General features: G+C 39.4%; 1 protein-coding gene across 2 annotated transcripts in view; it reads left to right on the top strand.

Annotated features, from left to right (window-relative positions):
* The window catches only part of ksr2 (kinase suppressor of ras 2), a 91,848-nt gene extending 77,152 nt beyond the window's left edge, over window positions 1-14,696 (top strand). Inside the window, exons 16-21 of one of the 2 annotated variants that reach the window (XM_071897728.1) lie at window positions 849-1,210; window positions 4,275-4,371; window positions 4,473-4,606; window positions 11,367-11,501; window positions 13,254-13,383; window positions 14,506-14,696. In XM_071897728.1, coding sequence (XP_071753829.1) covers window positions 849-1,210; window positions 4,275-4,371; window positions 4,473-4,606; window positions 11,367-11,501; window positions 13,254-13,383; window positions 14,506-14,652 — 1,005 coding nt within the window. In that variant the 3' untranslated portion in view covers window positions 14,653-14,696. The remainder of the gene's footprint in view (window positions 1-848; window positions 1,211-4,274; window positions 4,372-4,472; window positions 4,607-11,366; window positions 11,502-13,253; window positions 13,384-14,505) is intronic. The other variant, XM_071897729.1, reaches the window with a different exon arrangement.
* Window positions 14,697-15,451: the final 755 nt, after the last annotated feature.

Here is a 15,451-nt window from a genome sequence, read left to right as displayed (position 1 = left end):
TTTTTCTAGACTGACGGGGTGTCAGTCGATGTTTGTATGTCTGTTTGTATGTCTGTATGCTGTCAGTGTTTGTATAATTTTATGTGGACACCAGGAAGATTAGCAACCGCTGTAGCGGAAGCTAATGGGGATCCGAATAAAGAACAAAGATTAAAGACATCCCAATTTTTCCCAATTTTCTCTGCCATACCATTTGGGGGTTGGTGATAACCTAAAAGTAAAATATATATATATATATAATCACTGAATACATTGCAACATATAGACATAATATGTGACTCTATGAAGCATTACAATTAACAGATAAAAACAATGTGGATACAAGAAACAGATCAAGATGTTTTGTTTACCTTTGAAAGTACTTAAAGTCACAATGAAATGAAAAATTACTTTTTCGCCAAAATATACACCAAAAATAAATAAATATATATTTTATAATTCCCATTGTCTTTTGAAAGATAAAAGTATCTTTTATCTTTTTTGTATCTTTAATGATTACTTAATTGTGTGTAGGCGTACAGAACAATTCCAACCAATAAAACCATCACATATTTTTGAACTATCCCACCCCTCCGCCCCTCCCATCAAATGGAATTTCAAAAGGAAATACGTCAAATCACAGAAAATGCCGTTTCATCGTGACTTTAAGTGGAAATTTAGTTTGGATGGAGTTTTAACAGTTTGGACTCCTCTGGTGGCCGAATGGTATATGTGATAATATTTTGGATCGTCTTGCTAGAATATTTTAACCTCTTTCTACTTCATATTGAGATTTTTAATGCAAATCTGTTAATCTGTGAAATGCACAGCAATGTACAAATAACTAGTTCAGTTTCACCTCAACGCAGAACGAGGAGGGCAATGACGAGGACTCCGGCGACGAGTTCGAGGAGATGAACCTGTCGCTCCTGTCAGCTCGCAACTTCCCGCGCAAGGCCAGCCAGACCAGCATCTTCCTGCAGGAGTGGGACATCCCCTTCGAGCAGCTGGAGATCGGCGAGATGATCGGTAAGGGGCGCTTCGGCCAGGTTTTCCACGGGCGCTGGCACGGCGAGGTGGCCATCCGCCTAATCGACATCGAGCGCGACAACGAGGACCAGCTCAAGGCCTTCAAGCGGGAGGTGATGGCCTACCGCAACACGCGCCACGAGAATGTGGTGCTGTTCATGGGCGCCTGCATGAGCCCGCCGCACCTGGCCATCATCACCAGGTAAGGCTGCAGGTGTAAGATATGCAGTAGATTCGGAAACCAGACGCATAGTGTTGCAGATAGGGCTTGTGATCTTTTTGTAGGCTTTGAATTTTGTATATGTGAATGATCACAGTTTTGCCCTTACAGCCCTCTTTTTCCTATCTGTTCCCTATTTGTTTCCTATCAACCGCTGAGTCTCCTGAATGTTGACATCAAAATGCTAGATTTTGTGATTTGCTCTGCCTGTGAACCCTGAGTGACCCAGCATTGGTTGCACTATGCACTGTTGCACTGGTGATTTCTCCTATAAACTTGATTCACTGTGGTCAGGAAGCCTTTTGGCGTCTGAACAGCTTCCCAAGAAGGTCTCAGTCTTGTAGTAAAAACCCAACCAAGACTAAACTGTAGTTGTAGTAAGTACAGCACTCTTTCACACATCAAACAACTTAATTATTTGGTGGTTTAGTGTTCAAATTTCATGTTACATATCCAGCAAGCATTTCCTCAGCTAAAACAAGGAGGTGAAGTGAAGTCTGCATACTTGTTAAAGAACATCACAAGGAACACACAAGAAACAGAAACAAATTTCTTTTTCTTTACTCGTTTAATTAATTGGCACAGCTAGCTGCTCAAAAGAAAATTGGATATTTGCCACCCTCCCACTCTCCCCCAGTAAAGCTGTGAACAAAAAAGTGAGTCTCACTAAAGAAGAAATCAATTCTTAAAAGAGGAAAAAGAAAAACAAGAAAGAAGCGTTGCCATGCTGGAATCAGAGCTTTAAAAATGTTTTAGGAAATACATGCACATTGATTGTACTTATGTCTTTAAAATCATGTCTTAATTAATTGGTTGATTGATTATCTTTATTTAATAATTCAAAGAAGAGCAATGAATGCAACTCCCTACCAGAGGCCATATCATAGCTTTTTAGTGTCTACAAGAAAAATGTTAACTCCATGAGCTGCGTGATTACAAATTACGACAGGTGAAACTGCGGGCAGTGCAGGGGAGCTGAGAGAATGGCTGCTTCTCAGAAGTCCTTAGTGTTGATTGCTAAAAATCATAGCAAATGTCAGTGCAACAGGTGGGTTTATTATCCACCAACATCCTGCTTCTCTTCCTATACTTTAGAGGGAACCGAAACAGAAATCGTGATCATTCAATTCCAGCCCATTGCTCTAAAGAACAACATGACAAACCTGCAAAATTGAATCTAAGTGAGGTGAAATTGACTCATTCTGGACACGGGGTTTCAGGCCGCATTAGTGGAAACATAAATATTGATTGCTTTTTTTTTTTTCTTCTTTTTTTTTGTTTCATTCCTCACAAGTGACTGTGTTTGGATCGATTTAGCCAAGCATACAGAGTCATGGAGTCATCTGTGATGTTACTGCTGGGTTTTTCACCTATATGGCATAATTACTCAGCTATTCCCAAGCCAGGAGGTGACTTTCAGAGTGTTTAGGCGACTTCATTACCTTTTCATTAGCTGAGTGCCATGAAAAGCTGCTGCTGTCCCCTTGGTTTGGCTTATACACATCCTGTTTGTCAGAGGTGGTGTAAAGGGTATGGCAGCAACTGATGTCGTAAGAGGCAGTGTTTACCTGAAGGTAGCGACCGATGCCATAAGGCGCACTTCAGTGCTGAAAAAAGCCCAAGGGAGAGAGCTACTAAAATGTGGCTGCTGTCAGCGCGGCGTTGGGAATGAATATGCATGACTTTTTGGCTTCAGGTCCTTTGCTGGTCACCTGCATGGAAGAGACACAGTCGGGGTTGAGGGCTTCAGGTGTGAGGCGGGGGTGTCGTGTTAGAGCTGTCTATTAATACGCCATTGTGATGGCCCCCCTCCAGAAATATGACACCGCCTCCACCAACATCTCAAACTGCAGTGTAACAGATGCAGACAACCTCGCGCACGGTAAGCCCGCGTTTCAGTTCAGAAATGCGGCACCTTCTCCTCCAACAACATCTATCTCAAACTGCAGTAATGTGGTGAGACAGCCTCGCACTCATGAAATTCAGGGTAAAAAGCCTGCGTCTCAGTTAAAAGTGGCAGAAACGCATCAGACCAAAAAGAACCTGAATGGTTAGATGACATGAATGGAGCAGGGTGTGTGAAGTGAAAAGCAAAGGCTATGGCCTCCTGGTGTCTCCGCTCTGTTTCTCCTCCTGTGAGAGGGGCCTATGGGAGTTCACAAGGTTTCACACTCTATTTTACCTATATTACCTATTCTATTGCCGATAAATGCCTGTCCTTTGAACAATGCTTTTAGTCAAATCTAAATCCGGTATCAAATCTGCTTATCGAATCCGAATCTGTTCGAATCCCTTATTGAATCTTTTTAGGTAATTTAAAAATAGGTATTGTTTTTATTGTGCTGCCTTGGCTGTGTAGCACCGTGTTGAACTTACCCAAAGATGAACTGGTTGCACCGGCAGGTTCAGGCAGAGTACTCATCCTCAAGTTGTCAAAATATGCCGCACTCTGTTACTACGTCATGAGGATCTTGCCACAAATATTGCATTTCACTGTTTGTTCATTGATTTTTGTGAAGTGCACCCATACTTTCAAACTTCTGAGGCGATCTGCCATGTTCAATCAGTCCATCAAACAAACTGGGGAGTTAGCGTGCACTTGTATTACATCATCATTTGCAGACGGCAGTTGTAGAAGAGACAGGAGAAAAAAAAGATTTGATAAGAGATATGTTAGCCTTGGAGCTTAACAAATCCGGGTATGTTGCCAACTTGGAACTGGTTCCAAAATGGAAACGGCTAATGGAATCCAACCTTAATGCTGAATGCCACTAATCAGCCAGAGAGATTGCAAAGCCAAATCACTGAATGTTGCCATTTGGGAGATTGGATATCCTCAATCAGTCAGGAAGGAACCTGCGACATAATGGAAAAGTGCAGTTATGTAGTACAATCATCACACTGATTTGGTCAGCAAGGTTTGGACAAATTCTGCTTTGGTTCAAATCCTGTAATGGTCATCCAATTATTCAAAATGTCAACATAATAACATGAAATCTAATCCTGTAGTCTTCTAATCCATGAATATTCCCCTGTCTTCTCTCAGCTTGTGTAAAGGCAGGACGCTGTACTCTGTGGTGCGCGATGCCAAGGTGGTTCTGGATGTCAACAAGACCCGACAGATCGCACAGGAGATGGTCAAGGTAAAACCCCAAACGCTGATTCCCCATAGCACTTCTGTGATACCCATCATTTTTTGCAGGAATGTCACATAAGGAAAAACCTCTGCGATATTTGTCTGCAGGGGATGGGCTACCTCCACGCTAAGGGGATCTTACACAAAGACATGAAGTCCAAGAATGTGTTTTACGACAACGGCAAAGTAGTCATCACTGATTTTGGACTCTTCACCATATCTGGGGTTCTGCAGGCTGGCAGGTAATTTCTCAACACACACGTCATCCAGAAACACAGTCAGAGTCACCTTTTTTCACCAAGTTCAATAAAAGTACAGGAATATGTCTTGGTGAGGTTGATGCAGAGACATCTTGACACCAAACACAGTAACACTATAACACATATTGACATATATGGTACAGGCACAACTGGACAAACAGAAATACAATAGATCCTAGACCATACATAGCTCTCTACATATATACATATATATATATATACAAAAAAATAATTCTATCAGGAAATACGACTTCATTGTAACTCAACTTGTCTCCTCCAGAGTGATAATTCTGTCTTAAGTCTATCTTTATCTTTAAATGGAGTGTTAAAGAGAAAGAAACAGGAGTGTCCCCTCAAAGATTTAGAGACACTGGTTGAAAAATGCTGAAAATAAACAGAAATCAATGAATCACTGCTACCTGTCTAAGTGTTACAAATTAGTTCTCACTTCACCAACAATTCATAAATATCACGTATTGTTTATAATTTGCCACATCATGGCTGAGCACATCGATGATCAAAATTTTCAGGAAGCAACGCAGTCGGCCGTAATGTGGAGCCTCTGCACTACTCCAAAGATCAAGTGGTGGCAAGATAATTACCTCATTTCGCCTAAAAACACCCGCCAAGGCCAAGACTTGTGCCAAATTTTCTAGAAATCATGAGGAAAGCTCTTTGGAAAAAGACCAAAAGTGAGTTATCTTGTCTAACACTGTTTTGGGCTGTCCTCAAACACAGCAAGCTTTTAGTTAAGATAATATTTTCCCATATTTGATTAGCAGATTACATAACCGAGATAGTCTAAGGTCTTACTTTAGAATACATACATTTTCTTAAGTGTATGCCTACAAACCCCCCAAAAAGATCAAAATCATGAATAAACTGATTTCTTTCTCAAGCCAAAAATATGTCTCACAGCTGATACTTGGTAGAAGCACAAACATATTGTTCACAGTTTTTTTTTCTAAAACCTGAATGCATGCCATAACTACATATTTGAATTGTGTTTGATAAGCAGTATTTACAAGTGGCACCTTTTCTCCTCCACATTTGTTTTTGGCATCTATTTTCTGTTACTATCTCATTAAATCTATGTTAAATAGTGAGGTGGTGATTGTTGTCACTGAGCTTTAATGTATTTTCATTTAATTTAAAATTAAATGAAAGTTAACCCCAGAAGAGAAATGCCTTTCACCTGATGGGGGCAATTACATTGATCTGTTTCAATTAGTACAATCAAAGTTATTTTATGTAATTTTAGTAGGGTTGGCATATAATTTTGAAATGTGGCTGTCATGGAATCAGTGTTTGGGTTAGGGTTGTTCAGAGCAAATATGAACATTACATATTGAAATCATCACTGTGAAGTTTTTTTTTAACAATATTAGATCAACCTATGACATAAATGAATGCAAATGTAATTCAAGATGTGCTCCACTGTCATTTATTGTTGCAGTTAGACCTATCTGGAAATCCTGTTTCTTTTTCACATGTAACCAAGAATGCAAGTGTCGTGCTGTGGTTTGTTTGTTCTTCATGTTGGCGTCCTGGCTTTCATGGAACATCATGAGACGGTTCTGGCATCCTGCTAACTTTCTGTATGGTTAATAACGAAACTAAAACTTGTTCCCCTTTGAAGTTTGAAGCCAAAACTATATGTGTATGTGGCATTGTTGAAGTTATTGCTGGCTTGTTTGTGTCTTTCAGCTCAAGTATTTATATTGTAGGTGATCAGCTTAACCAGCAATTATGACAAGATGACATTTAGCTGGCTTACTTACACAATGACATGATTTATTAGGGGTCTGTGCTGAGCATTGAAGGTATAGTTAATAACAAATAAACAGGTGCTGACAGCTCTTCATTGGGTGGTGCTTGGTACCTTCAAAACAGTGTTGCGGAAATATAGTTTTATTGTACCATGCTGTGCCAACTATACAAGGCCTTAGCTGTACCAGTGGCTAAATGAATAGATAGTATATTTGTTGCTCTTGAATGATTCATATAACTTGCCTTCGTCATCCGTGCTGGCAAGCTACAATACTTTGACTCTGACTCTGAACCAGGGATGCCCGGTCGCAGCAGATGATGAGTTTGTAGGTGACTTGAAAGGCAGTCACAGTCTAACACCTAACAATATATGAATAGCAAGGACCAAATATGGAGTAGGGCCACTATTTACCTCAGAACAGCTTCAGTCATTCTTGGAATGCCGTTGGAAGTCCTGACCTGTGTGTAGTGGGATATTGGGCCTAGTGATGGAAGATCCATGGCAAGCGACTCTTCATAAGAAATCGGGGGTCAAGACTCACTCTGGTTGAGGAAATTCAGCTGTGAGTCGCACACGTGCAGCAAGCACGGGCAAACAGGCTCTTCCTCTCGACTCGTGATTTGTGACTCACAAACGATGGGCTGTTGAGTCAGTGAGTCGGTAAGTCAGTGAGTTGGTAGCTCAATCGTGATTCATGAGCGAGCACCGAGAATGAGGGTTATACTACAACTGAGGGTTCACGATTCGATACAACAATGATAAAATGTAATAAATAAAAGTTCAATGACAAGGAAGTATAACTATTATGTTTACTTCTGAGCCACAAATCTTTCTAGCAATGGCACCGGTTTGCTAGAATGTAAACAATTTAAAAATGTCATTACAAAGTGCAAATAATATAATTCTAATGGAGAGCTTGTGAAAATGTAATGGGCAAGCCGTCTCATTTGTGATTACTCCAGCAGAATAAAATCGAGCTAATATCATGATACGTATTGTCACATTTTTGTATTGCGATATATTAAACAATGGAACAAACTCCCACACTCCGCTACTTCTTATCAGACTAGTCTGACGAAGGTCCTGCTGGACCCATGCGCTACTTTGTAATAAAAAGGTGTTGCATTGCAGGTAGCAGAGTGCGGGACTTTCTTCCATTGTTTAATTGTTCCATTGTTTATTCTCCTGCTTTTCTCCGACGAACCTGCACTAACCTATGTGCGAGTTCTCTGCTTGCTGTATTACGATATATTGAATTTTGATATATTGTCCCATCCCTACTAGCGAGCTGACTAATTCACATTTTGCATTCCTCCACCCGAATAAATAATTTTGCTTATTCCACTAACTTGTGTTAAACTCATGTTAGAGGAAATCCAGTCCAGTCATTTAGGCTACATCTTAAACTAATGTGTGCACCCTGCTGGGTCCTGAGGCGGTTTTTAGCACCTTGCTGTCATGCTGTCAGTAACACTGAAAACTTTTCCTCTTGAAACTTCTGGGAAGTGTGTATGGGGCATTGTTTTGAGTTAATGCTGGATTATTTGTGCGCGTCTGCTCAAATATTTGCATATATATTTGTATATATTTGCTGATACTTGGTAGAAGCACAAACATATTGTTCAGGTTTTTTTTTCTAAAACCTGAATGCATGCCATAACTACATATTTGAATTGTGTTTGATAAGCAGTATTTACAAGTGGCACCTTTTCTCCTCCACATTTGTTTTTGGCATCTATTTTCTGTTACTATCTCATTAAATCTATGTTAAATATTGAGGTGGTGATTGTTGTCACTGAGCTTTAATGTATTTTCATTTAATTTAAAATTAAATGAAAGTTAACCCCAGAAGAGAAATGCCTTTCACCTGATGGAGGCAATTACATTGATCTGTTTCAATTAGTACAATCAAAGTTATTTTATGTAATTTTAGTAGGGTTGGCATATAATTTTGAAATGTGGCTGTCATGGAATCAGTGTTTGGGTTAGGGTTGTTCAGAGCAAATATGAACATTACATATTGAAATCATCACTGTGAAGTTTTTTTTTAACAATATTAGATCAACCTATGACATAAATGAATGCAAATGTAATTCAAGATGTGCTCCACTGTCATTTATTGTTGCAGTTAGACCTATCTGGAAATCCTGTTTCTTTTTCACATGTAACCAAGAATGCAAGTGTCGTGCTGTGGTTTGTTTGTTCTTCATGTTGGCGTCCTGGCTTTCATGGAACATCATGAGACGGTTCTGGCATCCTGCTAACTTTCTGTATGGTTAATAACGAAACTAAAACTTGTTCCCCTTTGAAGTTTGAAGCCAAAACTATATGTGTATGTGGCATTGTTGAAGTTATTGCTGGCTTGTTTGTGTCTTTCAGCTCAAGTATTTGTATTGGCAGGCGATCAGCTTAACTGGCAATTATGACAAGATGACATTTAGCTGGCTTACTTACACAATGACATGGCTTATTAGGGGTCTGTGGTGAGCATTGAAGGTATAGTTAATAACAAATAAACAGGTGCTGACAGCTCTTCATTGGGTGGTGCTTGGTACCTTCAAAACAGTGTTGCGGAAATATAGTTTTATTGTACCATGCTGTGCCAACTATACAAGGCCTTAGCTGTACCAGTGGCTAAATGAATAGATAGTATATTTGTTGCTCTTGAATGATTCATATAACTTGCCTTCGTCATCCGTGCTGGCAAGCTACAATACTTTGACTCTGACTCTGAACCAGGGATGCCCGGTCGCAGCAGATGATGAGTTTGTAGGTGACTTGAAAGGCAGTCACAGTCTAACACCTAACAATATATGAATAGCAAGGACCAAATATGGAGTAGGGCCACTATTTACCTCAGAACAGCTTCAGTCATTCTTGGAATGCCGTTGGAAGTCCTGACCTGTGTGTAGTGGGATATTGGGCCTAGTGATGGAAGATCCATGGCAAGCGACTCTTCATAAGAAATCGAGGGTCAAGACTCACTCTGGTTGAGGAAATTCAGCTGTGAGTCGCACACGTGCAGCAAGCACGGGCAAACAGGCTCTTCCTCTCGACTCGTGATTTGTGACTCACAAACGATGGGCTGTTGAGTCAGTGAGTCGGTAAGTCAGTGAGTTGGTAGCTCAATCGTGATTCATGAGCGAGCACCGAGAATGAGGGTTATACTACAACTGAGGGTTCACGATTCGATACAACAATGATAAAATGTAATAAATAAAAGTTCAATGACAAGGAAGTATAACTATTATGTTTACTTCTGAGCCACAAATCTTTCTAGCAATGGCACCGGTTTGCTAGAATGTAAACAATTTAAAAATGTCATTACAAAGTGCAAATAATATAATTCTAATGGAGAGCTTGTGAAAATGTAATGGGCAAGCCGTCTCATTTGTGATTACTCCAGCAGAATAAAATCGAGCTAATATCACGATACGTATTGTCACATTTTTGTATTTTGATATATTAAACAATGGAACAAACTCCCGCACTCCGCTACTTCTTATCAGACTAGTCTGACGAAGGTCCTGCTGGACCCATACGCTACTTTGTAATAAAAAGGTGTTGCATTGCAGGTAGCAGAGTGCGGGAGTTTCTAATTGTTCCATTGTTTATTCTCCTGCTTTTCTCCGACGAACCTGCACTAACCTTTTTTTGGATGTGCGAGTTCTCTGCTTGCTGTATTACGATATATTGAATTTTGATATATTGTCCCATCCGTACTAGCGAGCTGACTAATTCACATTTTGCATTCCTCCACCCGAATAAATAATTTTGCTTATTCCACTAACTTTTGTTAAACTCATGTTAGAGGAAATCCAGTCCAGTCATTTAGGCTACATCTTAAACTAATGTGTGCACCCTGCTGGGTCCTGAGGCGGTTTTTAGCACCTTGCTGTCATGCTGTCAGTAACACTGAAAACTTTTCCTCTTGAAACTTCTAGGAAGTGTGTATGGGGCATTGTTTTGAGTTAATGCTGGATTATTTGTGCGCGTCTGCTCAAATATTTGTATAAGCAGGCGAACAGCTTAACCAGCAATTATGACATGATGAGTTGGCAAACCCTTAGGTTGTTTATTTACACAAGATAGGGTGTTATCATCTTGGAATATGGGAACATCATGAGGGAACAGTGTTTGGAGTCCTGGTCCTGTAAAATGGCCTCATAGTCCTTGGCTATAATACGACCATGCAAGCAATCATCAGATCTAATGACTCTGGCTAGATGACTACCATTTGGATTGGATACCATTATAGATCCACCTCCATGTTTAACAGTTAACAACAGGCATTGTGTGTTGAAGACTTCCTCTATCTTTCTCCAAACATAAACCCTTTGGGATGTAGGAAAAAAGGGTAAAAGACGACTCATCAGACCATATTCCTTTTTTTTCCCATTGCTCAGAGTTTGTGCTCCTTACACCAACCTTGATTCAAACGTTTACTGAACTACTGAGGCTCAGGCCACACTGGGGTACTACATTTTAACACCAGAAGTAAGCTACTAAATTAACTGCCACTTATCATTAAATGTGCAGCACTCCGAACCTGTTGGAGGATTAAGTATAAACTATTTTCCTAACCATAACTTTAAAATCAATTTCACAACAAGTGTAAAACGTAGGGGGAACAGGGCCAAAAACTTTGAAAATTGTACTTTTGGCATTATGTTAATATTATAGACTGTAACTGTCAGCTTTATGAGCCCGTAACAGGTTGTTCATAATGCTGGTATAGATGTTGATGTAATGCTGTTGAGCTAGAGAGGCAATTCTGTGCCATCTAAAGGCTTACAGCCAAGCATTGAAAAGCAATATAACTGTCTTATCTTATCTTAATGTTTAGGTAATGTAATAACTTCTCTAATGGCTTGGCAGCATGATACTGCAGATTAGTAAACCTCGATAAATCTCTGAAAGACTGCACACTGTATAAGATTTGTACCATCTCGGTGTTTTCCCACTCTGCAGCAGGAGGGAAGACAAACTGAGGATCCCCAGCGGCTGGCTGTGTCACCTGGCCCCGGAAATCATCCAACAGCTCTCTCCTGAAACAGAGGAGGACAAACTTCCCTTCTCCAAACAGTCAGATGTCTTTGCTTTTGGGTGAGTGTCCTCTCCCTGATGCCCTCCTGTTTTGTCGTAAGCCTTGAGGCTAAATGTCCTGGCCCAGATAGTGCTAGAGCTCGGTTTTGGATTACGCATTAATCAGAAAGTGTTTCTGATTCCCAAACGTGACTGACAACAACTGTAGGATAATTCAGTTCAATAATCAATAATCTTGTTGCTGATGTTTACAGACCAGTGTCCCTAAAACACTCCTTGGGCACCAAATCATTCAACGAAAATTGGGTTAAAAACAATCAAATACAGATGAATTTCACTGAAATCGGCCAGTAGTTAAAGTAATAATCTTGTGACATTTTCATAGAAATAAATGTCTGTTTTGCTTCTCTCTCCTGCTGATTAATAGAACAGCAATTCAACCTATAGCCAATTTAGGAAAGCTTTTACATTTGTTGTTCTAAACACCCGGTGTTCTCCGAGAAAAGTCCTCTGGTGCACAAGTGATGAATAAATGGAACAAAGTAATCTCTGGGAAGTACAGCGCAAAAACACCACAGCGATGACCACTTGTCACCAAAAATGACACTAAAATAATTTAAAAAAAAGAATCTTGCACACTTTACACTATAAAGGCCTCAATTGCAGCTATGAGCTAAATCATTGACACATAAAAGACAGCCACAACAGGTATGGGAACAGACATATATATTGACAATACATCAATAGGATACGCCACACACACCAAGTTTCCTGCACTGAGGCAGTTGTATTGCACAGTATCGTCCTTATCCTTAGTAATGAGCCTTGGCTTTCCTTGCATCTCTTATGCCATAAATATCTGATATTTGACACAGTTTAACCCCAATGATCTCACTGCCTACCTTAAGTACAGTATAATATTCAGATTCTTTTTTTTTTCTTTAGTGTCAGTCTGTCAGGTTCCCAAACCAAGGTGTTCTCCCTTTCCTCCTCTAAATTCCCATTTTATATCTGTCCTAAGTTGATTAAAAATGCCCAAGGCCCATGTTCTTCCTTTACTGCCATTACTGATTCATTTGCGGGGGTGGACCCTGCTCTGTTGACTCCTAACACAATTGCATTTTCAGATGGTCCCCCATATGGAGGTTTCGTCACTATATCATTCTAAAGGGATGAGTGCAGCGCTGGAGCACAATGTCCAGCTGCTCCGTTAGCCCTTGTGTTACCTAGAGGTGACACCCACGGCCATTTTACATATTCATCAACAATCATCCCTAGTGTTTTTTTTTCTCTTTTTCTCATTCCTGGCAAAGGGCTATTTTTATGCCGCTCAACCTTGATGTACAGAAGCAGCGTAAAAAAAAAAAAAGACTGCTCATATGCAAAGGGAAGGTGTTGTTTTGATACGCTGTATGTTAATTCTTTATTATTAATAATGAATAATCAGGTGAAATTTTCTTTTTTTAAATTTATTTATTTTTACCGCTGGAAGGAACCTTTCCTATTCACCACTTAATGGTTAAAGAGTTAATTCTTTTGCAAAATAAAGTTTTTGCATGAAAATCTACCGGATCACAATCCAACCATTCAGAATCATTATTATTATACTGTATATTAGTTGTAGGTTATACTCTTAAAGCTGATCAAAGCCATTGAGTTGGATAGTGTATAGTGGGACTGTTAGGGTTAGCTAACATGAGCATGATAGCATTAGCCCTGGCCCACAGTAGGTGTGTTTGCAAGGCAGCGGGATTATTCTCTTGACCAGACAAATCCAAGGCGTTGACCCGCTCCACTCCTCTGTCTTCACAGCACCATCTGGTACGAGTTGCATGCACGTGAGTGGCCTTACAAGAGTCAGCCAGCAGAGGTGATCATATGGCAGATTGGCAGCGGGATGAAGCCCAACCTCACCCAGACTGGCATGGGCAAGGAGATATCAGTAAGGGTTTTGTTTGTCCAACTATCTAAGTATTCGTCGGATCTTACAATCATTCCTCAAACACATTCTGTAAACTAATCGATGGCTGTGCTTGACTAAGACAATAAAAGGACCTGGGGTTGGATTCCCAAAAGCTCTTAAGATAGATCTTCAGAAGTTACCTTGGAAGAAATTTTAAGAAGTTCTTAAGAAGGCTTTTAAGTGCAATTTCCCAATAACTTCTTAAAGCTACAATATATCACTTTTGGCCTTCTGACAGGCAATAATTTGCATGTTGTAGTTTTAACAATCTCATCTCTTACGAACTGCTCTCGGTTTCTTACTGACAAACTTCTCAGATAGGGCCGACCTAGCAACCATGATGTAAACAAAAGGGGGATTTTCCTCCCTAGCTGCAACCCATAGTACTTCCATCTAGAAAACAATTTGCAACAATTATTTTTAATAGCTATATTTATGGTTTACTTAAATAAATAACTTTAAATAAATGTCAGTAAAATCCTATTAAGTGTAACTGTCTAGCTAGCTTCTTTTCATGAGACATAAACCAAATAAAAGTGTGACAAGCTAAGTGTAACAATAAAATGTTAAGCTTAAAATTTAAGACATAGCAAGTAAAACGATTAATACTTTCATTTTCACTGCAACAATTTTTAGACCAGTGAAAAAATTTGAGAACTGTTTATTGAACCAGTTTATTCTGTTTTTCTTAGAAAGCAAAATAAGAAGAAAGTTAAGAAAATACTTTTTTTTTTTTTTTAACAATTTTAACGAATATCAATTTCTTAAAACTAAAACTACGAAGAAAAAAAAAATAAAATCCATAGATGGTTTTGTGAATCCGACCCCTGGTTACGTACAAAGATACCTAAAGAGATAAAACTTTGCAATGATAAAAATCTTGAGCTTGTATTTACAGAGTTAATCTTTTAGAATAAATACATCTGTATAGAAAAGTAGATATGATCACTGGCTCTAAATCAAGTCTGAATACAGAGACAGTTATTTGTATGGCCTTTTTTTATCCCTCAGTAATTCCGGGCTTCCTCTGATACATTTCACGGTGATCTAATGGAAAGTCTCAAAACTAGTTTTCTTTACATGTATCTCTGTCTTTCCCAGGACATTCTGCTTCTCTGCTGGGCTTACAAGCAGGAAGAGAGGCCCAGCTTCTCCAAGCTGGTAGATTTACTGGAAAAGTTGCCAAAAAGGAACCGTCGCCTTTCCCACCCAGGGCACTTCTGGAAGTCAGCTGAGTATGTCAAATGAGTTAGGGACACAAACAAAAACAGCAACTATTAAAAAAAAAAAAAAAAAAAAAAGCCGCCATAACTCAAAAATAACCCCACCTCCATAAGAGTGCACTGAATCCAAAAGCCAGCCCAGTGATGAAAACTGCCCATGCTGTGTGTATTTTCATGGAATGTTGGCATGTGTGTGTAAGGATAAGTTGATTGTCCAACTTCTCAAAGCATTTGGGGATTCATATTTCCATTGGTTTGATTTGAATCATACAGAATATCTTTTGTTTCTTATGTTGTCTTCTACAATTGATCTGTTCCCTTCATATTATTTGATTTATGGCATTTATTTCCTGGATGTATCTTGCTTGTAATGAGACCTTTCGACTATCACTGATCACATCATTCTGGACTGACAAAAACACGTTGTTGAGAACAAATGTAGAATTCTTTTTTTTTTTTTTCCATGTCTGTTCTTTTAGTTTTCAGAATGAATGTAACTGTTGTGCATCATACAAATGTATATTTTCATGACATTGTCTTGCCATTCTTTATGTCTGTATGTGTTAACTCATGGTCTCTCATGTGTGGATGTCTGTATTGGTACATGTTTGTCTCAAAAGCTTTATTTAAATTAATACTATCCTCTATTATACACCGTACCATTTGAATGTGAAGACGGCAACATCCCTGTTTTGTCGGGATGTGTCGGCACGGTACTTTGGTAGGAGACTGTTCTCCGATCGGCCTGTGCTTTTGAAAAATGCCTGTGAACATAAGTGAGACGATTGAACAACAGTCTTTGGAAATAGCCGTTGGTCAGTAGG

Source organism: Centroberyx gerrardi, chromosome 8, assembly GCF_048128805.1.
Source record: "Centroberyx gerrardi isolate f3 chromosome 8, fCenGer3.hap1.cur.20231027, whole genome shotgun sequence".
In the NCBI taxonomy this organism is placed as follows: Eukaryota; Metazoa; Chordata; class Actinopteri; order Beryciformes; family Berycidae; genus Centroberyx; species Centroberyx gerrardi.
Note: the sequence above shows the minus strand (reverse complement) of the source record. Positions and strands in the feature narration are given on the sequence as shown.